We start from the raw sequence: 17,859 nt of genomic DNA, 5'->3' as shown, positions 1-17,859 counted from the left end.
AGACAGGCCTATTACAAGCACGTTTGATAGCAAGTTGCTTTTTAAGTTGTTTTCATTTGTTTGAAGCTCTGCCATGAAATGTCTCAGGCTGGAGCCGCACAAAGGCTGTTGGCTCCCAGAGCGTTGGGGCTGCGCTGGGCAGAACATCGGCCAACACGAGTTAGTCATTTCTGAGAACTCAGCAAGGGGAAAACGTTCTGTTCACACTGAAACACTCCAGTGGCTTTGCGTGCCCACGGAGACATGACAGAATCCAGCCTTCCCCGGGCTGACTGTTCCCAGCAGTAGCCGTACCTGTTTATCCTGAGCTCCGACACCGTCTCTGTACCAATGAGCTTCTGTTGCTGCTGAAAACATGGAATCTCAGACTCATTTGGGGTGGGAGGGACCCATCCAGTTCCACCTCCTGCTATGAGCAGGGATACCTTCCACTAGACCAGGTTGCTCCAAGCCCTGTCCAACCTGGCCTTGGACACTTGCAGGGATGGGGCAGCCACAGCTTCTCTGGGTAACCTGTGCCAGGGCCTCACCACCCTCATAGCCCAGAATTTCCTCCCAATATCCCATCTAATGCTGCCCTCTGGCAGTGGGAAGCCATTCCCCCTTGTCCTGGCACTCCAGGCCCTTGTCCAAAGTCCCTCTCCAACTCTTTTGGAGCCCCTTTAGGTGCTAAGGTCTCCCTGGAGCCTTCTCTTTTCCAGGCTGAGCACCCCCAGCTCTCCCAGCCTGGCTCCAGAGCAGAGCAGCCCTTGGAGCATCTCCATGGCTCTCTTTTTAAGCTAGTTTAGCTTTTTTCTTCCCTGTTATGTCTTTAACAGAAAGCAGCATTTCAGTGTGAGCAGTCTCTGTATCTTCTAGTAACATTAACATTGATGGTATTTTCCTGGATGCTGACAAACCTCAGTGTGTCTCAGGCTGGTGCTGTCAGCCCCCCCTCCTCAGACAGCTGCAGGAGGCCGTGCTCAGCACATCAGCTCTCATATTATCCACGCTGGTTTTCCTGCTATAAAAGTACTATTTTTAGCAGTCGGATGTTTGTGGATGTCACTGCTTGTCCTCACATATTGCCCTTTGTGTGCTGAGCACATGGTTGCAGCGGGTGTATCCAGAACAGAGCAGTTTGGTCACATTAAATGAGACATCAAAGCTAAAGAAATCCTGATGGAATCATTTTGTCAGGACCATTTTTTCCCCTGCAGATTGAGGCTGAAGAGGAGAATCCCAGCCTGGCTTCTGCTTCACTGAACCTGTTCCACTCCATTTACTCCATCCTGTTGAATTGATGCTGTTCTCGCTGATTTACTCAAAGTACAGAATTTGCTCTTTCTCCTGGGCAGGTGACAGAAGGCCACTGGAAGTGGGGGGACATAACGATACAGGTGAACAGCGCCTTCTTCACGGGCATCTATGGGATGTGGAACCTCTACGTGTTTGCCCTCATGTTCCTGTACGCGCCGTCCCACAAGAACTACGGCGAGGACCAGTCCAACGGTGAGTGCCTCTGAGGGACCTAAGGGGGGAAAGAGATAGAAAGTGGGGAATGCCTTCTGGGCATTTGGTTTTGGCCCAGTTGCATATTCAGCACCTTGAAATGTTATGGAAATGATGGTTTGGTTTTTGAGGCAGGCTCGGTTGGACAAGTTTGAGTATGTAGCCAAGGCTGGCACGAACCTTCTAGGTGGTTTTTGTACGTTTTAGCATTGCCCAGATGTAACTGCAGCTCAAAGGGAGGGATGAGGAATGGAGAAAATAGAATCCCTGATCTAGTGCGTGGCATTCCAGCCCATGGCAGGGGGTTGGAACTGGGTGATATTTTAGGTCCCTTCCAACCCAAACCATTTTGGGATTCTTTGAAGTCTGGGCAAGTGGGGAATGGCAGCACTGCTGGATTCTGTAGTCCTCAGTAGTACAGAAATCATTGTTTGCTGATACAGAATCATGGAATTGTTTACGTTGGAAAAGACTTTTTAGACCGTCAAGTTCAACCATTCCCCAGCACTGCCAAGGCCACCACTGACCCATGTCCCCAAGTGCCACAAGCACACAGCTTTTAAATCCCTCCAGGGGTGGGGGCTACACCCCTGCCCTGGGCAGCTGTGCCAGGGCTAGACAACCCTTTTTGTGAAGAAATTTTCAGAAATTTTCCCAATATCCAACTTAAACCTCCCCTGGCAGAGCTTGAGGCCGTTTCCCCTTGTCCTGTCCCTTGTTCCCTGGGAGCAGAGCCTGACCCCCACCTGGCTCCACCCTCCTGTCAGGGAGTTGCAGAGAGTGAGAAAGTCCCCCCTGAGCCTCCTTTTCTCCAGGCTGAGCCACCTCAACTCCCTCAGCCACTCCTGGTGCTCCAGATTCTTCTCCAGCTCAATTTGCTTCCCTGAACACACTCCAGCTTCTCAATGTCTCTCTTTTCCTTCTATTTAAATAACTGTAAATAAAAGCATTTATAGGATTGTTGCCTGGTCTGTAGCTCAGGCAGCTCCTGAAAGCCTGGAGAGAATAAACCGGATCTTTTACTTTCTAATTGTCCAATATTTTCCTGTGAGACCCCCTAACAGAACAACTTTGTTTCTCAGGTGACCTGGGAGTGAACAGCGGGGAGGAGCTCCAGCTCACCACCACCATCACCCACGTGGACGGGCCCACGGAGGTTTACAAGCTGGCTCGGAAGGAGGCTCAGGAGTGACACAGAGGTGCCTCAGTGGGGCCCTGGCCCGGGGTGGGAGCAGAGGACACACAAGTCCTCTGGCAGGAGACCTCTGCGGCCGAATCCGCTCCTTGAGCGCCCCGTCCCTGGTGTGTTCTCAGAGCAGTGACACCGAGCAGAACATTTGTAACTCTTTACTATGGTGTAGTTATTCCTGGGGGGAGGGATGTGTATATTGTGTTCCACTCGGGCACGTAAAACCCTGCTGGAAAGGCATTAGGGTTGCAAAGTCGTGCGTTTGGACGTCGGGACGGGGCAGAGCTGCCGTGGTGCTGGTTTTATTTGGCTGTGTGTGCTGGTGCATAAAAAGGTGCTGCAGGGAGCTCAGCTGGCAGCACATACTCAGTAGTCCAAGTTTTCTCCTGTGTGCAACTTATACAAGGTGCTGGTGGGGAGAGGGACTAAAGCCTCGTTGTAAAAGCATTTAATTCCACCATTTGTAACTGTATCAACCCAAGTTTGAGTCTTTAGTGCAGCCCTGCAGCCACCCTCTGTCCCTGAATGAAGCACAGCTGGGAGAGGAGTAGGCTGTTATAAGGTTTTCGTAGGAGCAGCAACGTGCATTCTCAGTAGAGTTTACAGCTGTTTGTTGAATACAGGGAATGTCCAACCTTGATGCTGAGCTGAGTTGCAGGAGAACAGAGCACTCCTGACACAGTTTCCAGGGGTGCTGATCCCACAGCCAGCTCCTGGGCTTTTTGTAGCTTCCTCCATCTTTCCCTTTTGTTATGGGGCATCCCTGTGAGCTGGGCAGTCCTGCTCCTCTATGCACTGCTGGGCTGGAGCACACTTGGCAGAGCTGGATTCCTCCAGGGATTATCAGACTTGAAAGAATCCGCTGGTCACACACTAATGTAATGTGGACCTTCGCTTTTCCAGAGAAAACGCAGGCACTGAGCTTGCTCAGCCCCATGCTGGGAGGCTGCTGGCACTGCAAGGGAAGTGGGAACTGATCGGGGTGGAGGCTTGAATTGGACTGTGCTGGGACTGGTTAAGAGCAGTGAATGGTGGGGGGGAAGAACTGTGGCCAGAAGGGTCTGTGCTGCTCAGGACACACCTCCCAGGGCCTGGAGCATCCAGAGAGCCTCATGAGCTGGCAATAGTAAATGTAATAGTAGTAAATAAGCAGTGTTAACTGCTAGTAACATGTAATCCACCCTCCCAGTTTTGTCCCTAAAAGATCAGGGTCTGCTGCTGCTGTATGTGGCTGAAGGGTCAGAGATGAGGAAGAGAAGAGAAGCTCCTGAAGCTGCTGCCAGGCTGTCAGCCCAGGTACCATCATGATTCCCACCCAAAATTTACTCCTATCCGTTTATTAAAGCTCAACACTTTGAAAAAAGAGAGGGTGAATCAAAAGATCATCTTGCATCCTTTAGGTTGCTGGACACCCCAAGCTGTAGCTCTGGTTACAATGTGACACACTGAGCAGACCCCTTTGCCAAAGGGCTACTTCCTTTGTATTGATTGGAGCTATTACAGGCTTTTCTTAAAAGGAAGTAATTCTGTTTGTTGTGTTCACCCTCTCCGAGATCCCGAGCTCCCCCAGCCCCTGGAGCATCCCAGCAGGGTCACAGCTGAGCAAGTGTTCCTGCTTGGAGTATTTATTCCATTGCAAAGTGAATTAAATCAATGCACATCAAGGTAACTCCAGCACGTTCCTGGCTGAGCACTCAACTTTGCAACTTTAACGTCCCTTTTCCCTTGGGTCCTTACGTGATATTTATGTTGTTCCCATAGGTGTGTCCGTGGTTTCTTTTCCAGCTTAGTCTCTAGGATTCTGTTTTGTAAAGGCTCTTCGTGAACAGGGACCCGCAGCTTTCAAACCAAATTCTGTGTCCAACACTAACACTTTGTTTACGGGGCGTGTGGACGTGTGTGTGTGCGTGTGTGGGTTTTTCATTTTTTCATCCCTAAGCCCTACTCATACGTCTCGGAAATAGTCCGTGGGTCTTATTAAAATATATCCTTTTTTTGTTTAGGTTGAGTTCAGTTTTTACAGAATGCTTTAAGCAACCTGGAAAACCTGTAGTTTTGTTAATTTAAATAAAATATACAATATTGTGGATTTGTCATTGGCCACGGGAATTTGTTGTTGGAATTTCTCCGTAATCTCACCCTGCTTTCTGTCAGTGTGAACCCTTTCCCCCTTCTTGCTCTCTCCAACTCCCTGACAGGAGCGGGGAGCCAGGTGGGGGTCAGGCTCTGCTCCCAGGGAACAAGGGACAGGACAAGAAGAAACAGCTTCAAGTTGCACCAGGGGAGGTTCAGGTTGGATATCAAGGAAAAATTCTTCAGGTAAGGGTTGTCCAGCCCACAGGCTACCCAGGACACTGGCTGTGTCCCCATCCATGGAGGGATTTAAAAGCCATGTGGATATGACACCTGGGGACATGGGTTAGTGGTGGCCTTGGCAGTGCTGAGGAACGATTGTACTCGATGGGCTCAGAGGGCTTTTCCAACCTAAACAGTTTCATGATTCTGTGACTTGCACTTAAGGAGTAGTGGAAAATTTGATGAAAACAGATTAAGTTCAGTATCAAGAGCCTGAAGTCCCCTTGCAGGAAGGGCTACCCTGATAAATCGGACCTGAGAGGGGATCTGGGAGCTGAGCTTTAGGCAAAGCCTGTGGCTCTATTCCCTCTGCAGCTCCAGCTACCCTGCACGGCGAGGACCTCGGGCTGCTCCCAGACAGACCGGAGGCAGTGCAGCACTGTGGGACCTAATGAACGGCAACAATGCAAATTAATGAATTCCCAACGACTGTAGAACCGCCGCCCCCTCCCACACACTCCTCTCCCGGGTGTTGCTGCCCAGGCGCGTCCTGCCCTGGCAGAGCTCTGCTGCCACCTGCTGCCACCAGAACCTGCTCCCGCTGGACTGAACACAAACCATCGATCCCTCATCTCTAAAATGTGGGAAATTGGCTGATGTGTAGAAGCTCCCATTACCAGAGAGGTGCTGCTCGTGGTCTGGGAGCTTTGTGTGTCTGTGCTGCTGTGCAGGGACACACTGAGAACTAGCAGGAATGGGAAAAGCCACCTGAGAGTAGCTTTAAAGTCTGGCTGGGGTGGCTGTTGAGCAACCAACATTAGCAAAGGGAAAATGGGTTGTGGAACACTTTTCTGGGTGAGCTGGGGACCACAATTTCTGAGGTCAGAAAAGGGTCTTTGGTTGGAACAATTTGTTTTCCTTATTGGATTGTTTTCTGCAGGGGCAGGAACTGAACTCAGTGATCCTTGTGGGTCTCTTCCAACTTGGGAGTTTCCATGACTCTGTGTTTCCTTAGAAATCTGAGACTGGGAGGCACTGGGAGAACTGGGCTTGGACCCCGATGCCCATCCCCCAGAAAGGGAGGGAGCGTTACAGCCTGGAAATGCTCAGGGAAGGGTGATGTGAGTGACTGAAGGTTCTGTGGCTGTCTCATTGTGTGCCTGCTGGATGGAGCCAGCCCGTGTGTCCCAGCTTAAAAATAGGAGACAACTTGTGATTGGGTGAGATCCCAGCAGGGATCTGAGATGGTGCCCAGGTCTGATGGTGCTGTTGGCACTGGATGAGGAGAGGGAGGTACTGGCATTTGCTTATTGTCCTCTTCAAAGCTTCTCTCAGCAGCCCGCAGACAATCAGAACGTTGTGGGACACTGAAATATGTTCCCTTTCCCACCCCAAATTCTGTAGCCCAAGGCTATTTTCTGGATTTTGGTACGATGGAAATAAAGGATTGGTGGCATTGCTGGGGACAGAAGGGCAGGAGACGAGCTCTGGTTCTTGTTGTAATGACTCACTCCTGCCCTCAACGATGGCATAGTCAGTGCACTTTTTGGGGGGGTAAAATAAGCACTAAGCAGCGACAGGTTTATTTTTGGAACGTTTTGCTCTGTGGTGGGCACACAGACATGTCACGGGTCTGCTTCCCACTTAGCACCTGACACCACATTGCACAAGAGCCGGTGGCTCTTGGGAGTTTCTCCCCCTATTATAGGAAACCAATCTGAGCTTCAGGCTTTAGGTGTAGAGGTTTAAATAAAATATGAGCTCTCCTTACGGTTATGATTATTGGCACCTTGTGCCTCTTCATCTCTAAAGTGTAAGGCTGGCAGGGGCAGAGGCTCAGCTGACTCTGGCTGTCCATGCTGGTCCCTCCTCACTGCCATGCCAAGCACTGGGACATCGGAGCCCTGCTCCCCATGGCAGGCTGCAGGTTGTGTGTTTGTTTCTGGCTCAGCTGAACTGATGTGTGGTGGCTCCATGCAATGAATTCCTCAATTAAATGGTTTAAATATTGTCCCATCCTTTAGCTGTTTCATTATTTCATGCCAAGGGAAGTTTATATCCATTATAATAGGTGGAATTTGTGTTTTCTCCTATTTTTCCGTCCTCATTTTGTTGTGCTTAAAGCCCTCCAGAGTTTCCAGAGGAAGGGCACTCTTCCAAGTACAGCCCTCATTCATGAGATGGATGTGATGGCTCAGCAATAGCTAAGCCACTCTGGTACATTTCCCAATAAATATTGTACAGGCTGGACTGCACTCCCAAGTCTCGGCATTGCTGGGAAGAAACATCCTGTCCGGTAAGCAATATGCACCACTGACATACAGCCTCTGGTTTAATAATAATTTATGTAATTCCAGAGGAAAATCCTTTTTCTGCCTTCACCTGCTCCCTCGTACTTTTCCACAAGAACTGGTGACATTCAAAGCAATATTAAGGAGATGGATGGAATGGCTGTGAAAATCCAGCTCCGTCTCCCACATGGAAAATAAATCCTCCAGAGGAAAAGCAGTGGAAATGGAGCCCAATGAAGACAGAGCAGGATGGGTGCCCATCCCTGAGTCTCCCTGCTGTACCCCCAGTCACTTGGTACCCCCCTGCTGAACCCTGGGAGCCTTTGGGGGCTGTTGGTGCTGTGCTGTGCCTCATTTCCTCAGGGAAATTACACAATCCCTGCAAGTCCCACGGGAGTCCTGACAGAACAGAAACAATCCCTGGCAAAGTCCCCACAGAAAAGAGATCTTGTTATTGTCACCCATCCCTCCTGTAGGTCCCCAGTGCTGTCCAGCACCTCACAGCTCCGGGAATTTCCCAGGCAGTTTTCCAGGGCAGCAGCAGGACCAGGCCTCAATCCTCGCTCCCTCTGTGCTCTGCTTGCCTGAAGGGCTCTCCCAGACAGCTGATTTCTATTTAACATTTCCTTTGGAATTTTTTTGCCTGTTGTCAGCTCCATCCCAAGCAAATCCTGACCAACAGTGGGACACTGAGCCAGCATCTCATGGCTGTGTGTCCCTCCCAAGACAGAGATACTGTCTAGGACATGACTCTCCATCCCTTCTTCAAGGAAGCTGGAGTCCTTCTTTTACCTCTGCTAAGTTGAGTCACAGCTTCTTTCCTGCTTTCTGACTGGAGGAGGGTCACGAATCCTTCCCTGAACGCAGGAGCCTCTTGGTTTCTCATGTCACTTTACTTACGCCACAATTATCTCTTAGAAAGAGGTATTATTTAAATACCTCTTAGAGACAAGTATTGGAAATCTTAGAAATTATCTGAAAATAGGTAACTGCCTTTGAGTAAACAGAGAGTGAATTAGCTAGTCATTCCTAGTTAGGATTTCATTGTGGCTAATAAATACCCCATAAACACCAAAAAAGATAGTTTATAAATACCTCATAAACACCAGAAATGATGGTTTGTAAATCAGCTCTGAAAATCCACATTAATTATGGGATTCAGGCAAAGTGAATGACTTGCAGGTTATGAGCCTTGGCACAAACAAGTCATTCTGCCTGGAGAGACAGGAACAGTAAAGGTATGACATAATGGTTAGACAAAAAAATCCACAGCAGTATGGAGTAGGTCTAAAGAGACACTTTTTGTTGGTCTGGGATAGGAGGGAAACATTACAAGGCTGATAGAAGTGGACTTAAAAAAGGTGGGAGAATACCACAGAGTCAGTGATGCAGCAAGGATCGGAGAAATTTAGACATGATAACCTGGAAAACCACAAATGGTTTGGGAAGAATGAGCTTGGGAAAGGACTGAGGAGTGTTTCCTCCACAAGTGCTTTGACTAGAGACAGAAATTCCTTAACTCAGAGATAGAAACACAAATAGGAATGATAATGTCTGCAAAAATCGGTTTTGTTGCCCGGTGTGCAACAAGCCAATAATGACACACAAGAAGAGACACTGGTGATTTATTTCAGAGTTGGGTGCCCAGTGTAATTCCACAAATCCAGCACCCCAACTATCAAAACTTTTTACTACTTATACATTTTAGGTTAGTGGTTTTTTTGGGTCACTGGTCATGATCTCCCCCTGCCAGAATCACCTTTTACCCCGTCAGAGCTGATTTCAGCACAATTGCTGAGTTGGCTTTATTAGTTTCTTCCTTATCTTGGGAGTTCTGCCAAATGTTGCTGTGGCCTGTAAATTCTGCATTCTTTGTGTCCGCTATCAGTGGAAATCCTTCTTCCTAAGCTTTGTTAACCTCAACCCAAGGTCTGAGAAAACTGGAACATGTGGAGCCCTAAACCTTAGCAAAACAATTCTACCCACAAGTAATTTGTTTTTCTAACACCTGAACATCACTTAGTGCTTGTTAGTTGCCGGTTCATGGATTAAATCTCCCTTCTTGTTGATTAGGCTTGAAAGTATACGAAGATTAAACAACAGAGAACATCAATTCTGAAGAAAATTTTACACATTGCACGTTTTGCAATATGACCAGTCTGTAAGAAAGCCACATACTGCCCCAACCATGAACAATTCATGAAAAGCGTTAATTTTTCAGCGCCCTCCACAGGCGCCGGCGGCCATTTTGGGGCGTGAGGGCGGGCGGTGCCTGGGCGGGAACGGGCTGTGAGGGAGAGCCGAGCCTATAGTGGGGCCCTGCGGGCAGGAAGGGGTAGTGAGAGAGATCCGAGCCTATGGCGGCGGCTGTGGCGGAACGGGGCGAAGAGGAGACGGGGGTGGCTCTCAGCCCACGGCCGCCTTCTCCTGTCAAACACCGGGCTGTGCGTGCTGCGCTCTGCCCGCAGAGAGGGCGTGCGGAGAGGCGGCATTTGGGGAAATTCTTAATAAACCAGGAGACACGCGACTCGTGATTGTGATACACAACGACTCTGTTTTATCCGTCAGTGTGAGGGACACAAAGTCATGGAATCACAGAATATCCCGAGTTGGAGGGGACCCACGCGGACATGGAGTGGAACTTGGTGGCCATGGCCCCAGGGCTCGGTGATTTCCCCGGGGAGGGCTGAGGAGCCCTGTCAGGGCATCCCTGCCCCGCTTAATGACAGCAGAGGCGGAAAGCTGAGCTGTATTTAATGTTTTTAAACACGATCAGACTTAAGCCGGGAGATGCTCAGGGTGACTTAAAACCGGCAGAGCCTGTCAGTGCTTGGGCGTCTGCGGCGAGGGGGGCTGAGGAGACGCGCCTTTGTGCGTGGAGTGAGAGGGATGGAGCAGCAGAACTCAGCTCCAGCGGCTGTAACACAGGTGGTCGTGCTGGTAATTTATTTATTTTCACGGGGGTTTTGAGGGGAAGGCTGGATGTACGGAGGCACGGAGCCTCCCCTCCCTCCCGCGGCGGCGGAGCTCCGGGCGGGGGGGCACCGCTTCCCTGGGGTTGGAACACACCTTCCCGGGGCTGGAATACCGCTTTCCCGGGGCTGGCAGGAGATTCCAGTCCCGTTTCGTTGCTCGGTGGAGCTGATGGCTACAGGTGAATTCCTTTTCGCTTTCATGCGATATATGCCTGGGGGAGACGGAGGGATAGTGGCTTATTTCAAGGAAGAAGGATGGGAGGGGAGTGACATTAATTGCTTATTTCAGTAACGTACTGTAACGTTACCGGGATGGTATGAAGGATTCATTTTTCTTTCTCTCTTCCCCTTTCCCCCCCTCCCTTTCCCTCTCCCCTTTTTCCCCTCCCTCTCCCCCTTTCCCCCCTCCCTCTCCCTCTCCACAGCCCACCTCTGCGTAGGGCTGTGTAAACTTGGAGGAACTCGGGTATTTTCAGTGCAGACCTTCACTCGCATCGCCGCGCAGCCAAGATGCCCGAGCAGAGCAACGATTACAGGGTGGTGGTGTTCGGAGCAGCCGGGGTTGGCAAAAGCTCCTTGGTCCTGCGTTTTGTAAGGGGGACTTTCCGGGAAACCTATGTCCCCACCATCGAGGACACGTACCGGCAGGTGATCAGCTGTGACAAGAGCATCTGCACGCTTCAGATCACGGACACCACGGGCAGCCACCAGTTCCCTGCTATGCAGCGCCTCTCTATATCCAAGGGGCATGCCTTCATCTTGGTGTACTCCGTCACCAACAGGCAATCCATGGAAGATCTTCATCCCATCTTTGACCAGATATGTCAGATTAAAGGGGACATCCAAAAAATCCCCATAATGTTGGTGGGGAACAAAAGTGATGACACGCAGAGGGAGTTGGATGCCAGCGAGGGGCAAGCTCTGGCCAGCAAGTGGAAGTGTGCTTTCATGGAGACATCGGCCAAAATGAACTACAACGTGCAGGAGCTCTTCCAGGAGCTCCTGAATCTGGAGCAGAGGAGAACTATCAGTCTCCAGGTAGATGGAAAGAAATCCAAGCAGCAGAAAAAGAAAGATAAACTGCAAGGCAAGTGCTCTGTTATGTGATTGCCTTTGGCTCTACTCGCTGCATGGTGTAGTCGGAGCGTGGATTCCCACGGAAAACACATTTCTGACGGATGTTTTGAAGGAATCCATGCCTTACAGAGCTGTTGCTTTTCTCTAAAACCCCCACCGGATTATTTTACATGTTGGTTTTAAAGAGGATGCCTTCTGCATGTTTATTTTTTTAAACCAATAAATGTTCCATGTTAACAATTACCTCTGACTAGAAGTTTTTAATGCAAGAAGTTTTACAGAGGAGAAAAATGTCTGTCAGAACAAACATCTCTATTCCTGTGAGTACACACCAGTTTTTAAATATCTCCAGCCTCTTAGCTTGAAGGAAATCATCTTTAATGTGTAGACTTCAAAAATTGTTTTCAGTAATCTGTTGACCAGAGAAAATCTCTAGCAAAGTGGGGCATCTGCACTAAAAATGAACATTTATGTGGCTCTGACTGCTTAAATTTTTGACTGACAGACCAAAGCTGCAATTTTTCTGTGGTAGAAATTAAGGTTTCCCATGTGCTGTGCAATTCCTGAGACTCCTGCAGTTCTGGGAGTTACAGCCTTACCAGGTTATAATCAGACTGTTTGCTTTTTTTTCCCACTGTTCTCTGACTTCCCCTATTCACTGAGGCAGGAGGTTCCACGTGCTCTGGCTCCAAATCCAGAGGTGATTCTTGGTGTCCTTAAGCAAGAGCTGCCTCCCTGATGAAGGTAACTGTGTTGTAAATACTAGACTGATGGATGGTTGGGCAAGGATAGGGAATTGCCAAGATAACCATCACTTGTTTTCAGTCTGAGGCTCCTTTTCTAGTCTTCCTGGAATTCTTAGATATTTATTTTCCCCTCTTTATTCCATCCAAGTTATCCAGGTTTAGGTGAGACTTGAGACAAGTCAGTTCGGGTAACACTGCCAGGGGAAGAAACCTGGAAGGTGCATGTTTCAAGGAAACTCCTCTCTGATGGGAGCTTTTACCAGACACTTTCCACATATGAAAGGATTGGAGGCATGGGCTTAGTCTATCTCTTATCTCACTCCCCCAGTCTGGGTTTTTTGGCTGTTGTTAAAAAGAGCTGAGCTTGATAAGTCTCGTCTGCAGTGCATGGTTGAGAGTTCAAGAAAATAAATGCAAGTATTTGCTATCAGGCTCTGCTGTGGATCTTACTCCTTCCTGGAGAGGGCTGTCCAGCCTGGATACAGCTGCCCACGGCTAGAGTCCCCATCCCTGGAGGGATTTAAAAGCCATGTGGATGTGGCACTTGGAAACAGGGATCAGTGGTGGCCTTAACAGTGCTGGGGGAAAGCCTAAACCATTCCATAATTTTGTTTCCTACTTTGGGTGCATATTAGCCCTACTTTGGTGTGTAGTAGCCTGAGAAGACTGTAAGACCTCAGCATTGCTCTGTAAATTTCATTTTTACACAGCAACAAGGGTCTTGATGGGAGAGACTGAGGAGAGAGGAATTGCAGCTTTTTATAGCATTTTTCTAGTGAAGTGATTTTATTGTTGAAGATGAACACAGTACGGAACAGAAGGTGCTGGAGAGTGCACCCAGGGGTTTCAGACCCTTAGTTTGAAAGCCTTCATGTCTAGTATGAGCTGAGGGGAGGCTGCAAGAAAGATGGGGAGAGACTTTTTGCAAGGGCATGGAGTGCCAGGACAAGAGGGAATGACTTCCCACTGCCAGAGGGCAGGGTTAGATGGGATATTGGGAAGAAATTCTTGGCTGTGAGGGTGGTGAGGCCCTGGCACAGGTTGCCCAGAGAAGCTGTGGCTGCCCCATCCTAGGAATTGTCCAAGGCCAGGTTGGACAGGGCTTGGAGAAACCAGGTCTAGTGGAAGGTGTCCCTGCCCATGGCAGGGGATGGAACTAGATGGGCTTTAATGTCCCTCCCAACCCAAACCATTCAGGGATTCTGTGATTCTATTAATCACTGCTGGGGTTCAGTGTAAGGTGCTGGAGAAGGGCCTTTTCTCCCAGCTCTCATTTGTTCCTGTTGCAGACCAATGCACAAAGCCATGAAGTTTGTATCCATGTGAGGATCTCACATACTTGAACAACTCTTAAAATTGGTGGTGGTGCCTGGTGCTCTCATCTCCTCTGTCTCTTCCTGAGCTGCTTTTTCAGTCTCCTCAGGCTGTCCCTACACACACATAGGGTCAGTTGGCTCTGCGTGTGCCCAGGCAGTTTGTCCCAGTTCCAGCTGGAGCCTTCACACCATTTGAGTCAGCAGAAAATCTTATTCATTGTGATTTCAGAAAGCCAGGGAAGTTCTGCAGAAGGGTTTGGAGCTGGCAGAAGGTTGAAGGTTGTGCTTACTTGCCAACATCGGCACAAAGGCTCTGCTCCTGATTTTCCCTATTGGAGAAGGCACCCCAAAAGCTCCCAGTGCAGGACCTGTGGTTCTGGCAAAGTTATGCAAAGCTCCTTGTGAGTCGTTTTGTTATTATTACAAAAACTATTTCAGTTCCATTGCAGCCTTCGAAACCCCTCAAAGACATTTTCTGTCTAAGTCTTTTTAAAATGTCAGGAGACCTAATAATGTCTCTACAACTCCCACTGCCTTCATGGAGATGCCTGTGCAAAGGATCTGCAATTACTCACCCAGCCAGGATGTTCTGGAATGTGTCATTATCACTGTGGTATTCCCTGTGTGGGGTGTGGAGATCTCTGAGGGCTGGGATCTGTCAGAGCAGAGGGACAACTCATGGGAACAAAACAGGTTCAGTCCCACCTGCACCTGGGAGGAACTCTGAGGGAGCTGGAGGGGCTCAGCCTGGAGAAAAGGAGGCTCTGAGGGGGACCTTCTGGCTCTCTGCAACTCCCTGACGGGAAGGTGGAGCCAGGGGCGGTTGGACTCTGCTCCCAGGGAACAAGGGACAGGATGAGAGGAAATGGCCTCAAGTTGTGCTAGGGGAGGTTTAGTTTTGATATTGGAGAAAATTCCTTCATGGAAAGGGTTGTCCAGCCCTGGCACACCTGCCCAGGGCAGTGTTGGAGTCCCCATCCCTGGAGGGATTTAAAAGCCATGTGGATGTGGCACTTGGGGACATGGGTCAGTGGTGGCCTTAGCAGTGCTGGGAGAATGGTTGGACGTAATGATGTTGGAGGGCTTTTCCAACCTGAATGATTCCATCATTCAAAGCTGCCTTTGGTGGCCATGGGAGGAGGTTCCATAGGACTGTGTGGCCATGGAGAGGCCAGGGTGGAGGTGCTGGGGTGCTCCTGGGAGCATCCCAGTTTAGGAACCCAGACCAGATGGGGAACAAGTAACACCTGCTGTGGCTGCCGTTTATGCTCTATAAATAATCCATGTCTTGGGTGTGTCAGCTCAATTTCATTGTAAATTAAAAGCATGTCAATAAATATGTAATTGTGTTTCGATATAAACTGAGCCAATCTGGGGTTGTGAGTGTGTCTCTGTGTGTGTGTAATCTCTTGTTCTTACAAGAAGGGAAATTTATTGGAGTGGATGCTGCCGGGATGCTGGGCTTTGTAGTGTGAGGAGTAAATGTTGGAAGGAAATGCTCCCACCTTTTTTGAATAAGTGCAGTTTAAAAAAGTGAACAGATTTTTGGCTTGTTTTTTTAAGTAGATCTGATGAAAGACATCGAGGTGAAATTATTTGTCAACAGTGAAGAAGCGGTTCTGCTCTCTGATGGAGCTGGTCTGGCCTTGCATTACAGGTGTTGGTCCTACCTACCATTTTCCAGCACTGTGCTTTTCCAGGAGCCAGTGATAACATCTTTTTTATGGAGCTATTTATGCATCCTGTAAACCCTTCAGCTTGCAGACATGCCCTGACACTGCTCGTGCCTGGTGAGCAGGACAGGAACTCACTAATTCTCAAGTTGTTTTTCTCCTTTATTTTTTCCCCCCTCACTCAATCAAGTTTTGTTCAACCTCAGACCTTGATGGTTTTCTGAAAGGCTCTTCATGAAGTCAGATGTGGAGAGACAAGGTTATGGAAGATGCTGGCACAACTTGTTGAGTTGCTGTTAATGCCTCCATAACATTTTTTTGGGATAAACACATTTTGTATGTGTTTATCTACTATCAACTATTGTATGAGCATATGAATATTTAGATTAGAAGTTGTCAAATCAGAAGTATTTTAATGGACAAAAATAATAGCACTGCAGGCCTGATTTTTGCTGAAGGAATAATAACACCTTTAATTTTAAAGCTGTCCCAAGACTTCCTCTCTGCAATCCTGAAGTTCAAATATTTCTCAATTAATACCTATTATTTCCATGCAGCATTTGTTGACTGGCTTAAGGCATCTTCCTTCCCGAGTCCAACCAAGAAAATCAGTGTCAAGAGAAAACACCGGGGAGGAGAATCACAAACAGCTCTTCTTGCAAGAGAAAAATGTGAGCAGTAGCTGGAGTGTCCACCCACACATCTATTTTAAAAACAAGAAGACAGAATATTGCTATATTCCAATTCCTCTTCCCAGAGCAAAGCAGGCACATGATTAATGGAACAAACAGCTCAGAATAATAAGCAATATTGCTTTATATGCAGGGTCCACAGCCTTGAGGTGCCCAGCATGCTCTGGAAGAGTAAAAGCTCATCTTAATCATTGCCTGTCATCCTGTGCAGTGTTCTGTGGCCTAAATTAGGGACATCAAAAGCTTCTAAGAGCTAATGAAAATTCTAAAGAGGCTCAAAATGAATGGCACGTAGCAGCCTCCTGGTTAATCGTGCTGCTGCGTGCCAGGTTAGACCTGCCAGTCCTAATTGTTTCCTTTCTTCCCCCTTTGGGAAAAATGATGAGATGTAGACAAGTGGAGGAAGGAGGGGAAGGCCCCAGTGCCAGCCCTGCCATGGCTCACTTGGTTTTGTTCTGTGTGAGGCCTTTACTAAGGATGATAAAACACTGGCACAGGTTGCCCAGAGAAGCTGTGGCTGCCCCATCCCTGGAAGTGTCCAAGGCCAGGTTGGATGGGGCTTGGAGCAACCTGGGATAGTGGAAGGTGTCCCTGTCCATAGCAGGAGGTTGGAATGAGATGAGCTTTAAGGTCCCTCCCAATCCAAACCATTCCAAGACTCCATGATTTCCTGTCTGTTGGAGCCCAACTCCTATTTGGCTCCAGTGAGAGTTAAGCACTTGGGACCTCCAAGAGCAGCTGTAGGCAGAAGTAACCTCATTGCTGCTGTGAGTAAATACAGAGAAAAGTGTGCGTGTGTGTGTGTGTGTACCGAGTTGGGAACAGTCTCCTACCGGAAGTTATTGGATCCATTATTAATGACTGAAATTTAAACTGTTTAACGTATATGTTATTATCACACCCGTGATGAGACCCCTGCATCTCACCAGCTGAGCCTGTGATTTCTCCTCCAGCTCAAGGGACACGGTTTTCCTACCCTTGGATAGAGGTGCCCACAGGTACCTCCTGCAGCCCCTTTGGGTGGGAGATGGGGGTAGGACATGTTCGGGACAGGCAGCGGTGGGACATAGCTATGGGGCACCATCACATCCTGGACACCACAATGGGGAGAGCTGGGCAGCAGAAATCAAAACCCTCTTCTCCCAGGGGAGAACAGACAAAGTTGGTCCCTGAGCAGGGAGGCCTGTGCTGGGCTGTTCCTCTCCTGACTGGGCTCCCGGAGAATCCCTGTTCCCACCCTGCCATGTCTGAACAGGGCGGGAATCAGTCAGAGCACCACGCTGGAGCCTCTGGCCCAGGCAGCAGCAGGAGCTTTCCTTTTACATCTCAGTGATGCATTTGTGCCTTTCAGGCTAAAAATATCTAAGGATGGAGATACAAAGACTCTTCTCTCCTATGTTATGGTTTTCCTTTATTCCTACATGTCTTCTTCCAAGCCCTGTATCCATTATCTGCCTCAGGCTGCCGGTGGGCGCCCAGCTGATGAGGGATTAGCAGCTCACACCCAGGCAGTGAAAATCCCTCCTTGGAGGGAAATATCCATCCATCACATAAAGTCCCTGGACCAAGACCAAGATCTCATCTGGGGTGAAGGCGTTGAAAAGGCCTCTTCAGCCATGCCAGCTGCCCACATCCTCCTGACTGCTCGGAGCATCCCTGGCAGATCCCCATCCCTTCTACTGTCTCCTTCAGGGACAGCAGGTGAGTCACTTCATATCCCTCTGCAGCAGTTCTGCCACAAAAAAACATATCCTAAGAAATTACTTCCTTTTTCTTTTGGTCGAGGCCAACCCTCTGATTTGAAATACTAGTCTAGGAGAGATCGTGGATAAAGGCAGCACTGACAGAAGAAAGCACTGAGCTTCAGTAAGGAGAAGCTCCAAGCATGTTCAAAAAAAAGTTAGAAATGAAAGAGGAAAAAAATACCGGGATTGTAGCAGTGAGAAGTTACCCAGGCACCCCAAGCACTAGTGGTGGGAGGGCTCTGCAATACACTTACTAAGTTCCTACAAGCACCACTATTATGGAAGCCCTCCAGCAAATGCCGTGTAATAATTTAATTCATGCTGTAGCATGGAGTGTTTCTGACACTGATACAACATGAAATGCCTGAA

General features: G+C 48.8%; 2 protein-coding genes across 4 annotated transcripts in view; both read left to right on the top strand.

Moving 5' to 3' along the window:
• WLS (Wnt ligand secretion mediator) overlaps positions 1-4,769 on the top strand; it is a 28,034-nt gene extending 23,265 nt beyond the window's left edge. Inside the window, exons 11-12 of the mRNA XM_027694361.1 lie at positions 1,338-1,491; positions 2,574-4,769. Coding sequence (XP_027550162.1) covers positions 1,338-1,491; positions 2,574-2,683 — 264 coding nt within the window. The 3' untranslated portion in view covers positions 2,684-4,769. The remainder of the gene's footprint in view (positions 1-1,337; positions 1,492-2,573) is intronic.
• Positions 1,385-11,783, top strand: DIRAS3 (DIRAS family GTPase 3). Of its 3 annotated transcripts, none has more exons than XM_027694364.1 (2): positions 1,385-1,491; positions 10,667-11,558. In XM_027694364.1, the coding sequence occupies exon 2, from the start codon at positions 10,752-10,754 to the stop codon at positions 11,346-11,348; it is 597 nt and encodes a 198-aa protein (XP_027550165.1). In that variant the 5' UTR covers positions 1,385-1,491; positions 10,667-10,751; the 3' UTR covers positions 11,349-11,558. The 3 variants fall into 3 exon arrangements, with proteins under 3 accessions (XP_027550165.1, XP_027550164.1, XP_027550163.1); XM_027694363.1 differs by lacking the exon at positions 1,385-1,491 and adding an exon at positions 9,260-10,420 and having other exon boundaries at positions 10,667-11,783; XM_027694362.1 differs by lacking the exon at positions 1,385-1,491 and adding an exon at positions 9,261-10,206.
• The last annotated feature ends 6,076 nt before the right edge of the window (positions 11,784-17,859 follow it).

This window comes from Neopelma chrysocephalum, unplaced genomic scaffold, assembly GCF_003984885.1.
Source record: "Neopelma chrysocephalum unplaced genomic scaffold, ASM398488v2 Primary Assembly neopelma1_97, whole genome shotgun sequence".
Classification (NCBI taxonomy): Eukaryota; Metazoa; Chordata; class Aves; order Passeriformes; family Pipridae; genus Neopelma; species Neopelma chrysocephalum.
The sequence above is the reverse complement of the archived record's forward strand: the minus strand, read 5'-3'. Positions and strand labels throughout refer to the sequence as shown.

Coding starts and splice junctions, on each gene's coding strand:
- DIRAS3 (XM_027694363.1), top strand. CDS start 10,752: ATGCCCGAGCAGAGCAACGATTACAGGGTGGTGGTGTTCGGAGCAGCC.